Source organism: Choloepus didactylus, chromosome 2 (assembly GCF_015220235.1).
Source record: "Choloepus didactylus isolate mChoDid1 chromosome 2, mChoDid1.pri, whole genome shotgun sequence".
NCBI lineage: Eukaryota > Metazoa > Chordata > Mammalia > Pilosa > Megalonychidae > Choloepus > Choloepus didactylus.
Genome location: NC_051308.1, coordinates 196,015,053 through 196,033,640, shown reverse-complemented (window position 1 = coordinate 196,033,640; position 18,588 = coordinate 196,015,053). Strand labels below are relative to the sequence as shown.

Genomic DNA, 18,588 nt, shown 5'->3' with positions numbered 1-18,588 from the left:
TCTTATATAGATAGTGGTGAAGGTGGTGAACACAAAAATGTATGACCATGCAGAAAACCATCGATTATTTACTTGGGATGGAATGTATGGTGAGTGAACAAAACCATATTAAAAAAAATGGGTTGATGACAAAACCTCGAGGGCAATATACTGCGTGAAATAAGCCAGACACATTAGGACAATTATTGCAGGGTCTCACTGATAGGAACTAATTACAATATGTAAACTCATAGACATGAAATATAAGGTACCAAGATATAGGACAAGGCTTAAGAATGGGGAGTGGTTGCTTAATATGAGCAGAATGTTCAATTAGAATGAACTTAAATGTTTGGAAACGAACAGGGGTGTTGGTAGCAAGATGTGAGAATAACTAACAGCGCCAAATGGTGTGTGAATGAGGTGGAAAGGGGAAGCTCAGAGTCATATATGTCACCAGAAGGAAAGTTGGAGGTCAAAAGATGGAAATGTGTAAAACTGAATCCTATGGTGGGCAATGTCCATGATCAACTGTACAAATACTAGAAATCACTTCATGAACCAGAACAAATGTATGACAATACAATTAGAAGTTAATAATAGAGGGGCATATAGGGAAGAACTATATACCTATTACAAACTATATACTACAGTTAGTAGTATTTCAACATTTTTTCATAAACAGTAACAAATGTACTATATCAATACTAGGAGTCAACAATTGAGGAGGGTTGGTTAGGGATAGGGGAGGATTAGAGTTTCCTTTTCTTTTTTTCTTTTTTCATCTTTCACTTTATTTCTTGTCTGGAGTAATGAAAAGTTTCTAAAAATTGAACAAAAATTAAGTGTGATGGATGCACAGCTGTATGAGGGTACCCAGGGGCAAGTGATTGTACACTTTGGATCTTTGGATAATTGTATGGTATCTGAACAATCTCAATAAAAATGAAAAAAATAATAATAATAATAATAAACAATTCTGGAAATAAAAAAAAAAAAAAAAAAGCAACTGCCACTAATAAGCTACCAGAGCCACAAAATACATTACAAGCAAATGAAATGTAATTTTTACAGAATACAATTGGTTCAGACTAGGACATTCCAATAGAAATATAACAAAAGCCACATAAGTAGTTTTAAATTTTCTAATAGCTATATGCTAAAAAGTAAAAAGAAACAATTTTATTTTAATATATTTTATTTAACCCAATATATCCAAAATATTAACATTTCAACATACAATGAATACAAAAACATTGAGATATTTTACATTTTTTTCACACTTATAAGTCTATAGTACGTTTATTGAAATCCAGTATATTTTATACTAACAGCACATCTTTATTTGGATTAGCCATATAACGAGTGCTCAATAGCCACATGTGGCTAATGGATACTGTATTGGACAGCACAGATTCAGACTTTGGCAAAAAAGTTTTCAAATAAGAGGAGTCTCCATAAACAGAGGTTTTAAGTGATGATCCATGTGCTTCATGTGAAAAGAATTAGGCTGTCTCCTTATTATCAAATAAACGCACCCTACAACTTAGAGTCTCAATCATTTAATCAGTAGTACCATTCTTGTGGTAGACACGACTAAGATGTTCTAGAATTAGCATAAAGATTTTTATAAGAGCAGAAACAAGTGAGGTTAGATCATGTAAACAGCATAAGCAAAAGAGCTCCAGATTCAACAGTAAAAGAAAAGATTCCTCTAGAGCTAATGGTTGCTAATGGTATCTGAACCAAACTATACCAAAAACATGAACTTAAAAAAATACTCAAACCATATGCCAACACTCCCTTAAAAATTGTTTTAAAAAATCAATTCTTGAATATCAATGATATTCACTTCCATGTGAGACCAAGTGAAGAAATGTTTTTTTTGGTGTAGGATCTATATTTTCTAAACAGTGTAACTTCTACAGTTTGCTAAAACACCACAATTACATGGAACTTTGAATAGGAAGTCAGCTATGGTAGGTCTGTATAGGTTAGAGTGAAATAGTACACATCCCAAAGTAATTTGGGTGGAGAATAAAAATGTACATTCGGTGCCCCCCTGAGGAGCAGGGGGAGGATGTGGAGGCATTGGACTTCCTCACCCGGATTGTTGCTGATGTTCTCACAAACACTGGGGACTGACAGCTTGACATGCTGAGCCCTGTGTCCTGGGGCTTGCCCCTATGAAGCTTGTTACTGCAAAGGAGAGGCTAAGCATGCTTATAATTGTGCCTAAGAGTCTCCCCTGAGTGCCTCTTGGTTGCTTAGATGTAGCCCTCTCTCTGTAACTAAGCCACCTTGCCAGGTGATCTCACTGCCCTCCCCCCTATGTGGGACCTGACTCCCAGGGGTGTAAATCTCCCTGGCAACGCAGGATATGACTCCCAGGGATGAATCTGGACCTGGCATCTTGGGATTGAGAACCTCTTCTTGACCAAAAGGGGGATGGGAAATGAAACAAAATAAAGCTTCAGTGGCTGAGAGATTTCAAATGGAGTTGAGAGGTCACTCTGGTGGACATTCTTACGTACTATATAAATAACCCTCTTTAGGTTTTAATGTATTGGAATAGCTAGAAGTAAACATCTGAAACTACCAAACTCCAACCTAGTAGTCTGGACTCCTGAAGACGACTGCATAACAATGTAGCTTACAAGAGGTGGCTGTGATTGCGAAAACCCTGTGGATGGCACTCCCTTTATCCAGTGTATGGATGGATGAATAGATAAATGGGGATAAAAACTAAAAGAAAAATAGGGTGGGATGGGGGAGATGATTTGGGTGTTTTTTATTTTTATTTTTTATTCTTATTCTGTTTCTTTCTGGTATAAGGAAAATGTTCAAAAATAGATTGGGGTGATGAATGCACAACTGTATGATGGTACTGTGAACAGCTGATTGTACACCATGGATGACTGAATGGTATGTGAATATATCTCAATAAAACTGAACTTAAAAAAATCAGTTCTTGAATATCATTGAGGTAGAGGTCTATACATTTAGATTTTTTGCTACCTGGCTACATTGTAGCAGTCTCTCTTAAGTTACAGAAAGAGAATACTCATTCAGCTACCTCAACCAGTATTTACTGAGTAACTATTGGATAAATGCTATGCTTAAGTGCTGAGCTGGATATTGGGGATTATGATTATGATAATAACTGTTCCAAGAACCGTTCTAAATATTTTACATGGCATTATTCATATTTCCATTTTACACATGAAGAAGCTGAGGTGCAGATAATTAAGTAACTTGCTTAAATTATGCCAGGAGTCAAACCAAGCAATCTGGTTTTAGAAAGCCCATGCTCTTAAATACTAATCAGAAATAAGAGATGGTCTGTGCCATCATACAGAACTCAGAAACTACTGGGGAAAGAAATAAAATTCCTATTTTAAGTACTCCAAAAGAAACAGTGCTCTCTACACTGAGGTGGGCATCAGTGAAAGCTTCTTGGAAAGGAAGACTTGTCCATTTTCTCATTTGAAAAACAGGGATAAAACTACTTACCCTTTAGGGATACTGAAAGAACAGATTAAAAGAATCTATATAAATTCTATTTATTGGCACAAGACCAGGATAACGAACAGGCCTGGCAGGAAGTGGTTTTTACTTCCTGATGCTATTGCTAAAAAGACAGAGACAGGAAGGAAGCAGAAGCTGGTAGAAGCCTCAGAATAATTCACCACCACCACACTATCCCAGTGACTGAAGCAATCTCTCAGCATGTTTGCCTTTCTACTGCCAAGAACTCTATCCAAGGCATTTTACTCTCAGAGCAAGGGTTCTTAAAAATGAGTCCATGGATACTTTTTAAGGATCTTGGAACTCCTGAAATAAATGCAAAATAGTGAGCATGGATGCACATTCTTTTTTTCTGGGGGCAGGGTCTAATTAGCCTTCATCAGATTCTCAAAGGAAATCCCTGACAAAATGCAAAGTATGAAGAATCAGCACATTAACCTTCAGGTCCCTTGAGGATTAAAAATCTTCTACTCACAAAATCTTCTTTTATAGTCTTCAAAATAAGTTATTATCACAACATCTTTTGCCTTATTTCCATATTTAACACCTGGCTTCTAGTCTACTATGAACTTTGCAGGAATGTGAAGGAAAATATTCTAATATTTATAACATACTTTTAGTCATCTGTTTAACTAACAAAACTATACTGAGACACTATGGTGCCAGGCACTGTGTGTGTTAATTTCTAGACCTACCAAAATGATTAAGACATAGCTCCTATCCTCAAGGACTTTAAAATTTACAAAGAAAAAACAAATATGAATAATTACAATAAAATGTACTGAGTACTATAATAAAAGAATAAATTCTCAGGAAATAGGAAAGAGCAACTAGGAAAGGCTTGACACAGGAGATATTTAAGCTGAGTCTTAAAGCATAAGTAAAAATTTGCAAAGTAAAAAAGGAAGAAAGATACACTTGAGGCAAAGGGGAGCAGCAGTAGATCAGAGGCCTAGACGTATAAAAGTCATGGCACGTTGAGGCAAGTGGTAAAAAGCCCATACCACTGGAGAAGAAGGAAGAAGCTGAAAAGGTGGGTTAGAGCATATGCCGAGCAGTGGGAAAGAGCAAACACACCATTCCTGCTCTCAAGAAGATTTACAGTGTAATAGGGAAGACAATTTTTGTCAATGTTGGAGGTGGCTAAGACAGAAAAATGCTCAGGATGCCAAAAGAACACCCTCAAGGAAGAATCTTTATGCTACATCAGCAATATGAACTGGATCCAGATGGGGATGGGGAGTCACTGAGGGGTCTGACCTACATTTTATACCTCAGTTGAATGTAAGATGGCCCAAAGGAAGGAGAGACTTAAAGCAGGGAGCCAAAAGGAACTTACAGCAGTGATCCAGATAAGAAACAAAGGCTAAAATTAAGACAGAAACCGTAGAACAGAGAAGACAGATTTCAACAATACTGATCAAATGACTTTCTCATCTATTACAAGCTAAGCAGTAGGGATACACTAGTGAACAAGCAAACAGTCCCTATGCTTAAGAGGCATGCAAGTCTAGTTGGAGATTCAAAGAAAAATGACAATTACAATAAAGTATGGTAGGTGCTACGATAGGTGTAAATATAATAATTACGTAAAAGAGGCTTTTAGGACTTGAGAGTTATAGGAGACGGGGAAAAGCTGTCAGGGAAGGATTTGCCTCCCAGAGGAAGAAATATCTAAGTTGAGATTCGAAGGATGAGAAAGAGTTGGTCAGGCAAAGGAGGTGGGGGAGATTCGTTCATAGGAATGAAATTCAAGAGACATTTGAAAAGCAGAAGAATAAAGACTGGTCAATAGAATGTAGAAGATAAGTGATTAGATGACTGGCAGTGTCACTGAGGAAGGGAAATGAGAGACAAGGAGAGCAATTACAGAAAGATTTGGAAGCTGTGTTCTATTGGAAATTAAGATGAAGACAGTACTAGGAAATGAAAAATAAAGGTCTTGAGATCAGGCAAGATATCCAGGTATTTGGTGAGAGTATAATATTATAACTATTGCTTTTCCTTCTTTAAACTAAAAAGATCATACTAATTTAATCTAATTGACATAATTAAATCCCAAAATTCACAGCAGATGTTGAAGGAATAGTATAAAGAAAAAAATGCCAAAAAGGTATACTGCCTTAAGCTCTCAATGTCTTACATTTTCCATCAGAAACAATTTGGTGAACCAGAAATGAAAACGTCTCATTCTCTGACCAATAACAAAGAACATACCTCACCCAACTAACACCCAAATTTATATATAGCTTTCAATATCTCCACTGGTTTACAATACTCAAAACAAAATATTATTCTAAGAAATAGTTTTTTCATTATGCTTTTCTGTATTTTCCAAATTTTTATAATGAATATGTATTAAAAACATCACTGAGGGGGAGAAAACCAAATATTGAATATTGTAAAGCACAATATTCATTACACACACATTACAATTCCAAATTATATATGCTGTGTATTTGCAGGTTTGGTCCCTCAATTAATATTAAATATCTTCATCTCAAAAATAACAAAGATGGGCTGATCTTTTGTTAGATAACAATTTAGTAAAAGCCACACATGGCGTGTCTTTAAACTCTTTTTTTCCTGTTATACTTTGATATATTAATAAAAGGAAAGATTTAAAGGCTGAAGAGTAGTACTTTTGCATAGGAAAAAAAATTGTTATAAACAATAATGAAAGCCATGATTTATAATATAATACCTTGATAACATGGTGACAGTAACAAAATATAATTATCTAAAAAAGTGAATTTTAACAATCATAATCTTAGCACGGGTAGCTGAGACTCATTATGACATTACTGGAGTTGACAGATGAAGCATGCCTACGTTACAGATCTCATCTACAATAAAAGCCTAGGGGAAATATTTTCACAAATGTCAAATCATTTATAAATATATCACACATTTACAAAATGTGACAAGTAAAAACTAATAAAGTTTGGGAACTCTCTGATTTACTTAATAAGACAATCAGAAAATGTTAGATATGTTCTCTTTATGTTGTTGGCTATGATTCACCATATCAAGACTGACTGGTACAAATTTAAAAAGTCATTAAAAGCTTAGTTGACCAAAATATGACTAATATTAGATACAAATGCTTGTACTGGTAAGAACATTTTACATTTGATGCTCTAATACAGCTACTATCCAATTTATATTCCAGTTACAGGATGTGTGTGTGTCTGTATTTGTGTATAATGCAAATTAAAAAGTTTATGGACCATTTATGTACCATATGAAAATGAAAAGTCTAAACACCATTATAGACTTAGTTATTGTGGAGGTTTAGAGCTGTATATACCCCAGAAAAACACGTTCTTAAACTTAATCCATTCCTGTGGGTGTGAACCCACTGTAGTAGGAACTTTTGATGAAGTTACTTCAGTTAAGGTGTGGCCCATCTCAACCAGGATGGGTCCTACTCCCATTACTGGAGTCCTTCATAAGCAGAATGAAATTCAGACAGAGAAGAAAGAAGCCAAAAAGGGAACAGACAGAAGCTGAAACCAACAGAACTAGGAAGAGAAGAGGACGCCAGAAGAGGCCGCCATGTGCCTTGTCATAAGACAAGCACCAAGGAATGACAACTGCCAGCCTCAGAATACCAATCTTCAGGAAGAAAGCAGCTCCTTGATGATGCCTTGATTGGGACTTTCTCTTAGCCTCAAAACCATAAGCAAATAAATTCCCATTGTTTAAGCCAAACCAGCACATGGTATTTGCTTGAGCAGCCCAGGAGCCTAAACAGTAATCAACTGCTAACTTCTATTCTGAACCAAAGCCAACAATTTTTAAATCTTAATGAGGGGCAGAATTATATAATAGAAAGAACACTGAACTAGGACTCTGGTTTGAGTCCTAGCACTGTTGCTAACTTGATGTGAGACTTTGGATTTGATTTTTTTCATGAATAAGGAAGAAACTGTACCATAAAAACTCCAAGGAGTTTTTCTCAATTTCTAGGATTTCAATATTGGATGGAGGTATTATATAATAGGCAAAGGCCAATTTTATAACAGGAAATAAGAACTCAGTAGGATTCAGTACAAGTAAGATATGCTGAAAACCAAACAATGACATTAAAAAAAGGTCAGAATGTCAAGTCATATTGTTCAAAGATGTAGATGATACTAAGGCCGATGACTGAAACTGCTGCAGATTTGAAGCTACACTACCTGCAGTAGTCATTTGCCTCCTCCCTTCCCTGCCCCAATTCATTCCTTCTTCAGCCAACAGCCTCCAATTTTCATTTGGATATACTCCCTCCTCCATGTGGCCTTGGTAGCTGTTCTAATTTGCTAATGCTGCTGGAATGCAAAACACCAGAGATGGATCGGCTTTTATAAAAGGGGGTTTATTTGGTTAACAGTTACAGTCTTAAGGCCATAAAGTGCCTGAGGTAACACATCAGCAATCGGGTACCTTCACTGGAGGATGGCCAATGGTGTCCGGAAAACCTCTGTTAGCTGGGAAGGCACGTGGCTGGCATCTGCTCCAAAGTTCTGGTTTCAAAATGGCTTTCTCCCAAGACATTCCTCTCTAGGCTGCAGTTCCTCAAAAATGTCACTCTTAGTTGCACTTGGGGTATCTGTCCTCTCTCAGCTTCTCTGGACCAAGAGTCTGCTTTCAATGGCCATCTTCAAACTGTCTCATCTGCAGCTCCTGTGCTTTCTTCAAAGTGTCCCTCTTGGCTGTAGCTCCTCTTCAAAACATCACTCTCAGCTGCACTGAGTTCCTTCTGTTATGTTAGTTCATTTATATGGATCCACTGATCAACTTAGACCCACCCCAAACGGGTGGAGCAACACCTCCATGGAAATTATCCAGTCAGAGTCATCACCCACAGCTGGGTGGGGCTCATTCCAAAGAAACACTCAAAGAATTACTATCTAATCAACACTGATAACGGCTGCCCACACAAGATTACATCAAAGATAATGGCGTTTGGGGGTATATAATACATTCAAACTGGCACATTCCACCCCCTGGACCCCAAAATGACATTATCTTTCCAAATACAAAATACATTCATCCCACAACAATATCACAGAAACTTAAATCATTTCAGTAACAATAGTTAAGTACAAGATCCCATCAAAATCAATTACAGGCATGGTCAGTCCTAAGGCATAATTTTCCTTTAGCCATGGATCTGTGAACTTAGAACAATTTATGTGCTTCCAATATACAAAGGAGGGACATTCATAGGATAAACATGCCCACTGCCATAAGGAAAAACTGAAAAGAAAACAGGGTTCACAGAACCAAAACAGTTCCTAATACCTGCAGGACAAACTCCATTAGACTTCAAAGTCTGAGAGTCATTAACAGAATGACATTGCATCCTTGGCGCTTGAGAAAGTGGGAGTCCAACCCTTCCTAAGGGCCTTTGTGGCAGCCCTTTCCTCTCCAAACGCTTAGGTAAGTGTTCCAACGTATCCACACAATGGGGAGACCACCTTCTCAGCCCCACCCTCCTCAAACATTGGGGCAGCTCCCAGATTCCCTTCCATCTCCGGGGCACACGCTCAACCCCTTAAGAACAGTGTGGTGGCAGCCAGGCTCTCCCCAATTTCCTGAGAATGTGCTCCACCCTCTTTGGGGCTTCGGGTGGCAGAACATTTCCTGAGCATCAAGGCAGAAGGCCCGCCCTCAACCTCCAGGGCAAACACCCTTTCCATGTATGTGGGCTGCTCCGCTCTTCTAGCCCGAGACCTCTTGACTCCAGACCTCAACCTCCATGGCTCTGTCTTCGAAGAAATTTTTCCTTCAATTTGTTCCTTGCCTGTCTCCTCTAGTCCAGACCGACAACAGCTCTGTCTATAAAGATCTCGCAAAAATTCTGTTGGCTTCGCATGAAGCATACAGGGGTCAAAGCCATCAGACAGTAGGACTTTCCACAAATCCTTTCTGCTTAACTCCTTTTCCAATCTTGGCTTGTACTGAAATGGTGACTGGGTTCCATGTTTGGTTGCATCCTCATGTTGGGCTGTATCTTCTGGGGATCCATCCCCTGGAAGCCTGGAATTTTCCAAACCATCAGTTTCTGGTTTCTTTAAACCCAAGAGTTCAGTTCTAAATTTATCTCTCTCTGCTCGCATTTTACTACAAGCTGCAAGGAGAAGCCAGGGTACATCCTCCACACGTAGTCTGGAGATCTCCTCAGTTAAGTATTCCAGGTTGTCGCTTTCAAATTCTTCCTTCCATCTGGCACCAGGACTCAATTTTGCCAAATTTTCTGCCACTTTAAAACAAGGATCACCTTTCTTCCAGTTCACAACAACACAGACATCATTTCTGTTCAAGGCCTCATCAGAAGTATCTTTAGAGTCCATATTTCCACAAACGGTCTCTTCAAAGCAGTTTAGGCCTTTTCTATCAAGCTCCTCACAATTCTTCTAGAATCTTCCCCTTATCCATTTAAAAAGCTGCTCCAATATGTTTGGTATTTGCAAACTCAGCAGCAAAAGCACCCCACTTGTCTGGTACCAAAATCTGTTCTAGTTTGCTAATGCTTCTGGAACGCAAAACACCAGAGATGGACTGGCTTTTATAAAAGGGGGTTTATTTGGTTACACAGTTACAGTCTTACGGCCATAAAGTGTCCAAGGTAACACATCAGCAATCGGATACCTTCACTGGAGGATGGCCAATGGTGTCCGGAAAACCTGTTAGCTGGGAAGGCACGTGGCTGGTGTCTGCTTGTTCCAACATGCAGGTCTTGTAGAGGTCTTGAAGCAAAAACTGGTGGTGGGGGTGGGTCATGAAGAGTTAGAATTATCTCTCAAGCCATTCACCTCAGGACATTCTGTTGCATTTTCATCTCTTAAAACAGGATTAATCTCTCCAGACAAAGGAGTGAGGGCTGCTTCCTCAGGGGAGGTGATTACAGGATTAGCAGACACTGAAGGGTTAATCTCCTTAGATGGGGGTTGGGTGGCACACTCCTTATGGCAGACAGGAGGTGGGGAAGCTGTTTCCCCAGGACAGCCCTCTACAGGTAAATCTAACAATGACCCAGCAGAATCCAGGGTTCCAATGTCCTCACCGCCATTATTATCAATCCATATGTCCCCATCCCAAGTTTCCGGATCCCATTCTTTTCCAATCAATGCCTTTACTTTAATAGCAGACACCCTGAGAGGTTGAGATTTTAGTTTACATTGTAAATCTGCTACTCACACAATGAGAGATTACACTCGGTTTTCAGAAACTTCCAGTCTGCGGGCACAGGAAATAATTCTTTCAGAGCACACATGGAAACCTTTACATCTGTCATATGGCATTTACGTTTTGAATTTAAAGACTTTAGCTCATCCCTTTCTCTAACAACTTTATCCAAAGTATCTAAGAGCAGCCAGCCAACATCATTATACCTCTTAATACTGCAAAACTCTGTGAAGGTGTTGAAAACACTGTCACCCAGAGCCTTGCTTCGTACTAGAGTATGATTAGGAGAATCAAACGGTGCTATTTTGTGTATTTCCTTTGCCAACTCCTGCCATGGACTGTCAGTGCCCTCTTGATTATTGGAAATAGAGTCATTAGTGCCTCTGAATCTAATCAGAGTAGAAAACAAATTGTAAAAGCCCATTTTAAGATTCTGTTTCTCAAGAACCACTCTGGTACCAAGTTGTACTAGTTAGAGTTCTCTAGGGAAACAGAATCAATGAGAGGTGTCTCTGACAATCAAATTGTAAAAGTGACTCGCGCAACTGTGGGTATGCATGAGTCCAAATTCTGTAGAGCAGTCAACAAACTGTCAACTCCAAGGAAGATGTCCGATGAACTCCTCAGGAAACGAACCGGCAACTTCGACGAACTCCTCAGGAAATGCTTCACTGGGCAGCCGAAGAAGAAGTGAAGGTCCTCCATCTGTCTTGCTTATAAGTCTTCAACTGATTAATTGGATTAAATCCAGCCAATTGCATTCTCTCATTGTGGAAGGCATGCCCTTTGGTGAGTCATCAGTCACAGCTGCAGTCAATTGACTGATGATTTAATATACCAGCCTGTTGGTTTATTAACCAGCCTCAAACGTCCTCACAGCAATTGTTAGGCCAGTGTTTGCTTGACCAGACAGCTGGGTACAATCACCTGGCCAAGTTGACACATGAACCTAACCATCACAGTAGCCAAGTACCAATCACTCAAATCCATAAACTATACATCCCTGGCCACTGATTGGTTCGGAGGTGGGTACCATCCTAAGTCAATCCAATTGGACTTAATTTCAGGACTTTTGCAGAAGCTACCACAAGAGGGGCACTCTCCACAAGACTTGGAATTATAAGTATATGAGGATGTGTTACAGTCACCTTGCCAACATACAGGGAAACCCATTAGAATGGAATCAATCCAGTGAAAATGGGAATAGGAAATGGAGAGAGTTAAGAGAATTGATATCATTTGAGCCCTGGGATCAAGCTATGCCTTAAGCCATCCCTAATTCTCAGCTTTTAGTTTCATAAGCCAATAAATTCACTCTTAGCTTAAGTTAGTTTGGTTGAATACTTTCTCGCAACTGAAACTATCCTAACAACTAAGCCTCTCTACAGTAGTCTCTATGTAGTCTCATTGATGAGGTAAGATCACTGCAAAATTCTTGCCATATAACTTGGATAAGGCATTTAATTCTCTTATGCCTCAATACCATTAGTAAAATAAAATAACAGCTTTTATCTATTCAAAATGCTGTGAAGGGCTGGTTGAGAATCCTAAGCCCATGGGGTATTATGCCAAAGGTTATTTGTATTTCCCATCTGGGACCCCCATCCTCCAGGGAACTGTATACATAACTTTGTAACTGACCCCAAAGGGCTCCCCGCAGGAGAAGAAAATACGGCATTTAACTCCACCCCCTCACCTGGAACTCTTCTATCCACTAACAAAAACTCAGCTTATATATTGTTCCGACATGTGCTATTATTTCTTGTTAAAAAATTGTATATTACTGTTTCAATAATGCATTAACTAAAGTGTTTTAAGTATTTAGCATTATTCTAACAAGTTTTAATTTTAGTGGTAATGGTATGCTGTAGAATGTTTGCTTGAAAACGGTTTCCAAAGTTAAATTGGTAACTCAAGTATAAAAGGTATAAAGGATGTTTTATATTAAAAGGAAAAGGAAAGTAGTTTTGTCTTAAATGACTGGCTATTTCAGAATGAAGAAAATGTAGGACAAAACCTGTATGAATATAGAAAGTTGCAGAAAGGGAAATTTATTTCTGTGGACAAAGGTAGGAAATAGTAAAAAACTAGATAAAGAATAAAGCAGACTGCCTGGTAGCTTTATCCTTTAGCTATTTTAGCTCCAGGTGCCTGTGCTTTAATTAATATTCAGTGATGTGTATATGTACCTGATAACTAACAAAATGTAACACAAGCTGTTAATCACATGCCAGTTCATATACAAAATATTGAACATTTATCTGATGATCCTTTGTCCAAATGGTTTAATTCTTTAACTTGGCCATGGTGCCACTTGTTAATAGGATTACTGTCCATATGTACTGCTTTACTTGTACTCTGCTATTCACTATATTGTTGTTGGGAATTATGGATGCAATGTTTGTCCTATGGTCAATGCAAATCACTGCATGGGACTGGACTGTGGGAGCCCCAGACCCAGAGCCTTCCCCAAGTGCCTTGAAGACTGCACACAGCAGTTTGCTTGAACTAGGACAGTTAAGGTTTGACCTATTCTCCTTGTAAAATCAGGCCTCCAGTGCTAAATGTAACCTATAACTACCTCCTCCCTAAAACTCCCTGAGATACTGTTATCTACAAGATAATCTATAATCCTCCCCTCCTCCCTGTTGATTACAATCAATCCCCACTCTACGTTGCAAGACCCCCACTCCTGCCTTATGCTGTCATACCCATGGAAATGTGGAGCCCTTATAACCAGCTTATTCAGCCCTCCCAAAGTGCAGAGTATCTTCACATTGAGCTCTGAACCCCCCGCCATTTAGAGCAGCTCCTAAATCCATTCAGAGAAGCTCCTAAATTCAGGGCAACGTGACCCACTTCCCACCCTGTAGGAAAGTAGGTAAGCCCCAAAATAAAAGCTCATGTCTCAGAAAATTGAAAAAAAAAATGCTGTGAAGGGAAAAAAAGGTTCATGCAAATAGAAAGTGATATTTAAATCTAGGGCTCTATAGATGAACAATGGTCTTAACTTTTAAGAATTAATTTTATGTAGCTTATGAGGGGTGACAATGGGATTGGGAAAGCCATAAGGACCACACTCCCCTTTGTCTAGTTTATGGATGGATGAGTAGAAAAATAGGGGAAGGAAACAAACAAACAGACAGACAGACAAAGGTACCCAGTGTTCTTTTTTACTTTAATTGCTCTTTTTCACTTTAATTATTATTCTTGTTATTTTTGTGTGTGTGCTAATGAAGGTGTCAGGGATTGATTTAGGTGATGAATGTACAACTATGTAATGGTACTGTGAACAATCGAATGTACGATTTGTTTTGTATGACTGCGTGGTATGCGAATATATCTCAAAATGAAGATTTAAAAAAAAAAGAATTAATTTTAGGAAGTCATTTTTAGAATGAGTATTACCATAAAGTCCCTAAGAAACAAGGGGATTAAGAAAATATTAATAGTACATGCTGTATTCTGATTTCAATTCTAATTGTGTTCGAGTCTGTTTTGCATAGTACACTCAAGTATAAGAAAGAAGATTCAACTTGGAATCAAGTAGTTCTGAGATCAGATATTGGCTCTGTTGCTGACAAGTTTGTCTGACTTTGGGCAAAATAACCTCTTTAAGCACCTTATTTCGTATCTGTTAAATAGGAACATGACACCTATCTCAAGTCACAAGGTTCTTGTGAGGATCAAATGAAGTTTAACAGTTAAGAAAGTTCTTTTGCATGGTGTCTTTACTATTCTTTCCAAAGACTGTATTAAATGCTTTCCTAATATGCTATTCAGATATCTAAAACTGGAGAAAAGCTGTATTTCATTCAAAGATGCACATTTTTTCATATTTTCACTATCTGAAATCAAATAGTATCCTGTAGTTGATGGCATGCCATTGTTTATTTGGTGGTATTTTTTTCTTTTTTTAATGAAACATAAGAAAATAGTGCATCCTACAATTAAAGATTGCCTTAGATTTGATTAAAAAAAAAAAAAAAAAAAAAGTTACACTGATTCCCAGTTCAAACAGAGCTATGGTATTTAACCAAATAAAGTAGCCTTTACCAAAATATACATTAGAAACAGAAGGATGTGTGTGTGAAAGAGAGAGAGGAAGATAAATACTGTATACACACACACACACACACACACACACACACACACACACACACACACACACACACACACATATGCAGTTGGCTGCAATTTTACTTTACATACCTCTGTAGGTCAACTATTTCATTGTTAAGGGTATCTAACTCCTTAATGGCAGAGAAATCTGCAACAGCACTTGATCCTACGAAGTTCTAAAAACAAAGTTTGTAATTATACATTATTACTATAAAATTATATAATATACAGCAAAACATTAAACATGTTAAAAGCACTAGACAAGATACAGGTATTACATATTTTACTGTATTATTAACATTTTCATTCATTTAAGAAAACCATATCTAGTGCAATTATATATAGTATATATATATATATATATATATATATATATATATATATATCTAAGACATATTCTCTTTAATTCTCTAAATGCTGTTGTTCTATATATATCCCCATTCCCACTTCAAACCCAATGTCTTCATCACCTGATCTTAGCCTATTTAGAACCTTGCAGTAAAACGTAAGTAAGATTCATAAACTATTTCCGCCACTACAGTGTAAATTTCTTGGGGAGATGGATGGCAATTTATTTACATTTGTATCATCTGGTACCAAATAGATGCACAAATTTTTGTCGGCTCTCAAAGAAATATAATAGTGGTTGATTTTATTCAATTCAACAAATATTTACTTTTCCTAAATACTTTTAGTGCCTACTCTGTTTAATGTTAAAACAAATGCTTAGGGGTATTCCACAGTAAATATTAATATCACCATATATGCAACTGCCTTTATATATGACATCCTTTACATATGGCTTTCTTTCATAAATGAAGGTTGCAAATTTGATCTCTGAATTCTATTATTGGAAAATCTATTTATTTATTCTGGGTTTATTCTGGGCTCTGCTATTTTACTAGCTACATGATCTTCATCTGTAAAATGGGGAAATAATCTCTGCCCTGCTCATTTTACAAACTGAATGAAATAATATATGTGAAATTCCCTGTCAATTTTATGATACTTTACAAATGTTAGCTATTATTATAATTAAACTCCTCAACAGAATATGCTCTTGAAAAATGGATGGCCTCTCACTGAGTTGCTTCCATCTTGGTTTAATCACCTTTGTGAAGCATTCTTGATATAGCTGAGTGTAAGGCAAAAAGATAACTCCTCCTTCAAATACTCATAACCAAAATGACAATAACAGAATAATCGCCACTTGTAAATTTTAAAACTGAGAGCTGAACATATAAAACTAAGATATATTGATGACCTTATTAGCAGAGCATAAAACTTATATTGTTGTCAACTAAATGTAGGTCACCAACTTGGACAACAGAAGAAAGCTAAGAGCTCAAAACATACCATCTCCTCACATTTATACTATGGTTTATAATTTACCAAGCACTTCCAAATCCATTAGTCAATTCTGCAAACCAATGTGAAAAGTAGGTTCTAGGTAGGATAGATATTATTAACCCCATTTAAGAGCTGAAGAAACAGATTAAATGACTTACTTAAAGCTGAACCCAAATAATAGTTGGTTTGATCAGGAGACTTCTGATTAAATTCAAGTGCTATTTCACACTTTGCCCCTTGCACTTGTATATCAAGATCATTTAAGTAAATGAAACACCCTAAAAGTCAAACTTGATAAACATATACTTCAATAAAATTTGGTAAATAATCCCTTCTTTATTTCTGTATGCCACACTGCATTATTAGTACTGACCTGTTTTGTTTTGACTATCAATACCCAAAACTCATCTATTAGCATTCAATTAATGCTAGTATCAATTTTATACTAGACGTTTACTAGTGCTAAGTTAAATTAGACATTTTAAAGTGACAGGTATTCACTAGGATTTTAACTGCCCAAACTTGCCCTATTAGCTAAGCCTAGCCAGACAGCTAGACAGGTGAACAAAATGAAATATTAGCCCTTGATCACTTTCACCACCAAGAGTGACTTACACCACTTAAATGCTGCTGAGAAATTTGGTGTCAGAGGTGCTAGCATACCAAGAAACTCATGACTTCAACACCTCTTCTGTCACTAACTTAACTCAAAAATGACTCACATTTGACACTATTATTAAACACTATTATTAAATAAGACAACAGAGTGAGACGAATTAGTTTAACTTGAAACAAGTTAGAAGGTGATGCCCCAGATAACTCTAGAAGGAAGATTAGTGTCCTATAATTGGTACAAATTGTGTATTTCTCAACCACTGGCAGAAAAATTAAACTCCCATAAAATAACAATAAAATGGCATGCAACCAGAAAGCATGGAAAATGTTCAGCTAACAGTATATGAAGGGTATATGAAGAAAAATGTAGTAGCATGTATCCTTCTTTCAAAATATTTTCTCTCACCCAGTTTTGTGTATGGCACACAAAATTCCACTTTACTGATTTTAAGTGGATCAGTGAGCCTGGGGAAGGCAAGCTACAATGCACATTAGGACCAAGTGACATGTGACAAAATATGCTGTTTAGGTATTTTCTTTGCATCAGCTTTGCTGCATAGAAAACCTCTAGTTTCAAAATGTATCTTGTAAACCAAAAAATCATTAATGCTAAAAAAGGCATAAAGTAAAGCTCTAACCTTGAGAGTAGATTTAAGAAACTGACAGTACAAGAAAGGCGAAAAGCAGAGTGCTGCAGAATGGAAAAAATAGTCCAAACTAGAAAAAACACAGAAAGGAAAGCAACATTCAAAAAAGGATTAGTCAAGCTGCAGATATGCAGTACTTAAAAAAAAAAAATAAATAAAAAATTAGATTATAAAGAGAAACAAGATTACTTGAAAGACAAAACAAATGCAAATTTTATTTTTTAAGGTTAAAATTTTTGGTTAACAGATAAGGCAATCCTATTTTAATGAATAATATTAATACCTGACATAGACAGACAAAGGTGTCTATGTTTCAGTGAATGGACTTAGACAAATCAAATTAAAAATGCATTACTCAAAGGAACAAACATTATTTACTATAGAAATTGGTCATATCTGTAATTTGTGTTGGTGGAGGACTCGGAGAGTTATAAAATGAAGAAGGCAAGAGGGGGAGAAAAAAACAGTTTACAAAGATGAAAGAAAGGGGTACAACAACACAGCATTCCATAACTGAGATACAGTTATAGCAGAAGACACAAATACAAATTTTGTAACCTTTATCTTTCTGGGTGGCATCACTTTCAGCCTTCTCCACAACTTACAGAACCCATGTCTTACATCACAAGGAATCTAAAAAAAAATCTCAAGAAATGCTCCACTCTCCCCACAAAAAAATTCACAAAGCAATTGTCATCTGTAAATATAGTATATACTCAAATACTTATTTTATTAAAAGTAAAGACAGAAACAACTGTAAGTAACTATATCTAGTAGCTATAAATTTCCATTTAGAAATTTAGAAAAATTAGAAAAAAATACTTGATTTTTATCAGGTTTGTTAAAATGGGATTTCTTTAAACCTATTGGACAAAATTAATGCCAAACCAAAATATTCTACTGATTTTTAAAGATAGTTCTCCTCATACCTCCCATTTGACAGCTATTATATACAATTCTGAAGAATTACCACAGTAATGGATTACTTTATAAGCCTCAAGAGATTTTAAGACACAAAGTATTTTTAAAGGCAAACAGTCACTAGATATGCAAGTCCTTTTAAAGCTCTATGAAACACCAAGACATTATAAATGCATAGCACTAGGAGGGATTTCAACATAAGGAGAGAAAAATCAGGGCAACATGGCCAAAACAATACAGTTTTGAA

General features: G+C 36.9%; 1 protein-coding gene across 3 annotated transcripts in view; it reads right to left on the bottom strand.

Annotated features, from left to right (window-relative positions):
* Positions 1–18,588, bottom strand: part of EPS15 (epidermal growth factor receptor pathway substrate 15) — a 209,658-nt gene that overhangs the window by 132,793 nt on the left and 58,277 nt on the right. For all 3 annotated transcript variants that reach the window (XM_037827251.1, XM_037827249.1, XM_037827250.1), the window contains exon 12: positions 14,899–14,984. In XM_037827251.1, the coding sequence (XP_037683179.1) occupies positions 14,899–14,984 (86 nt within the window). The remainder of the gene's footprint in view (positions 1–14,898; positions 14,985–18,588) is intronic.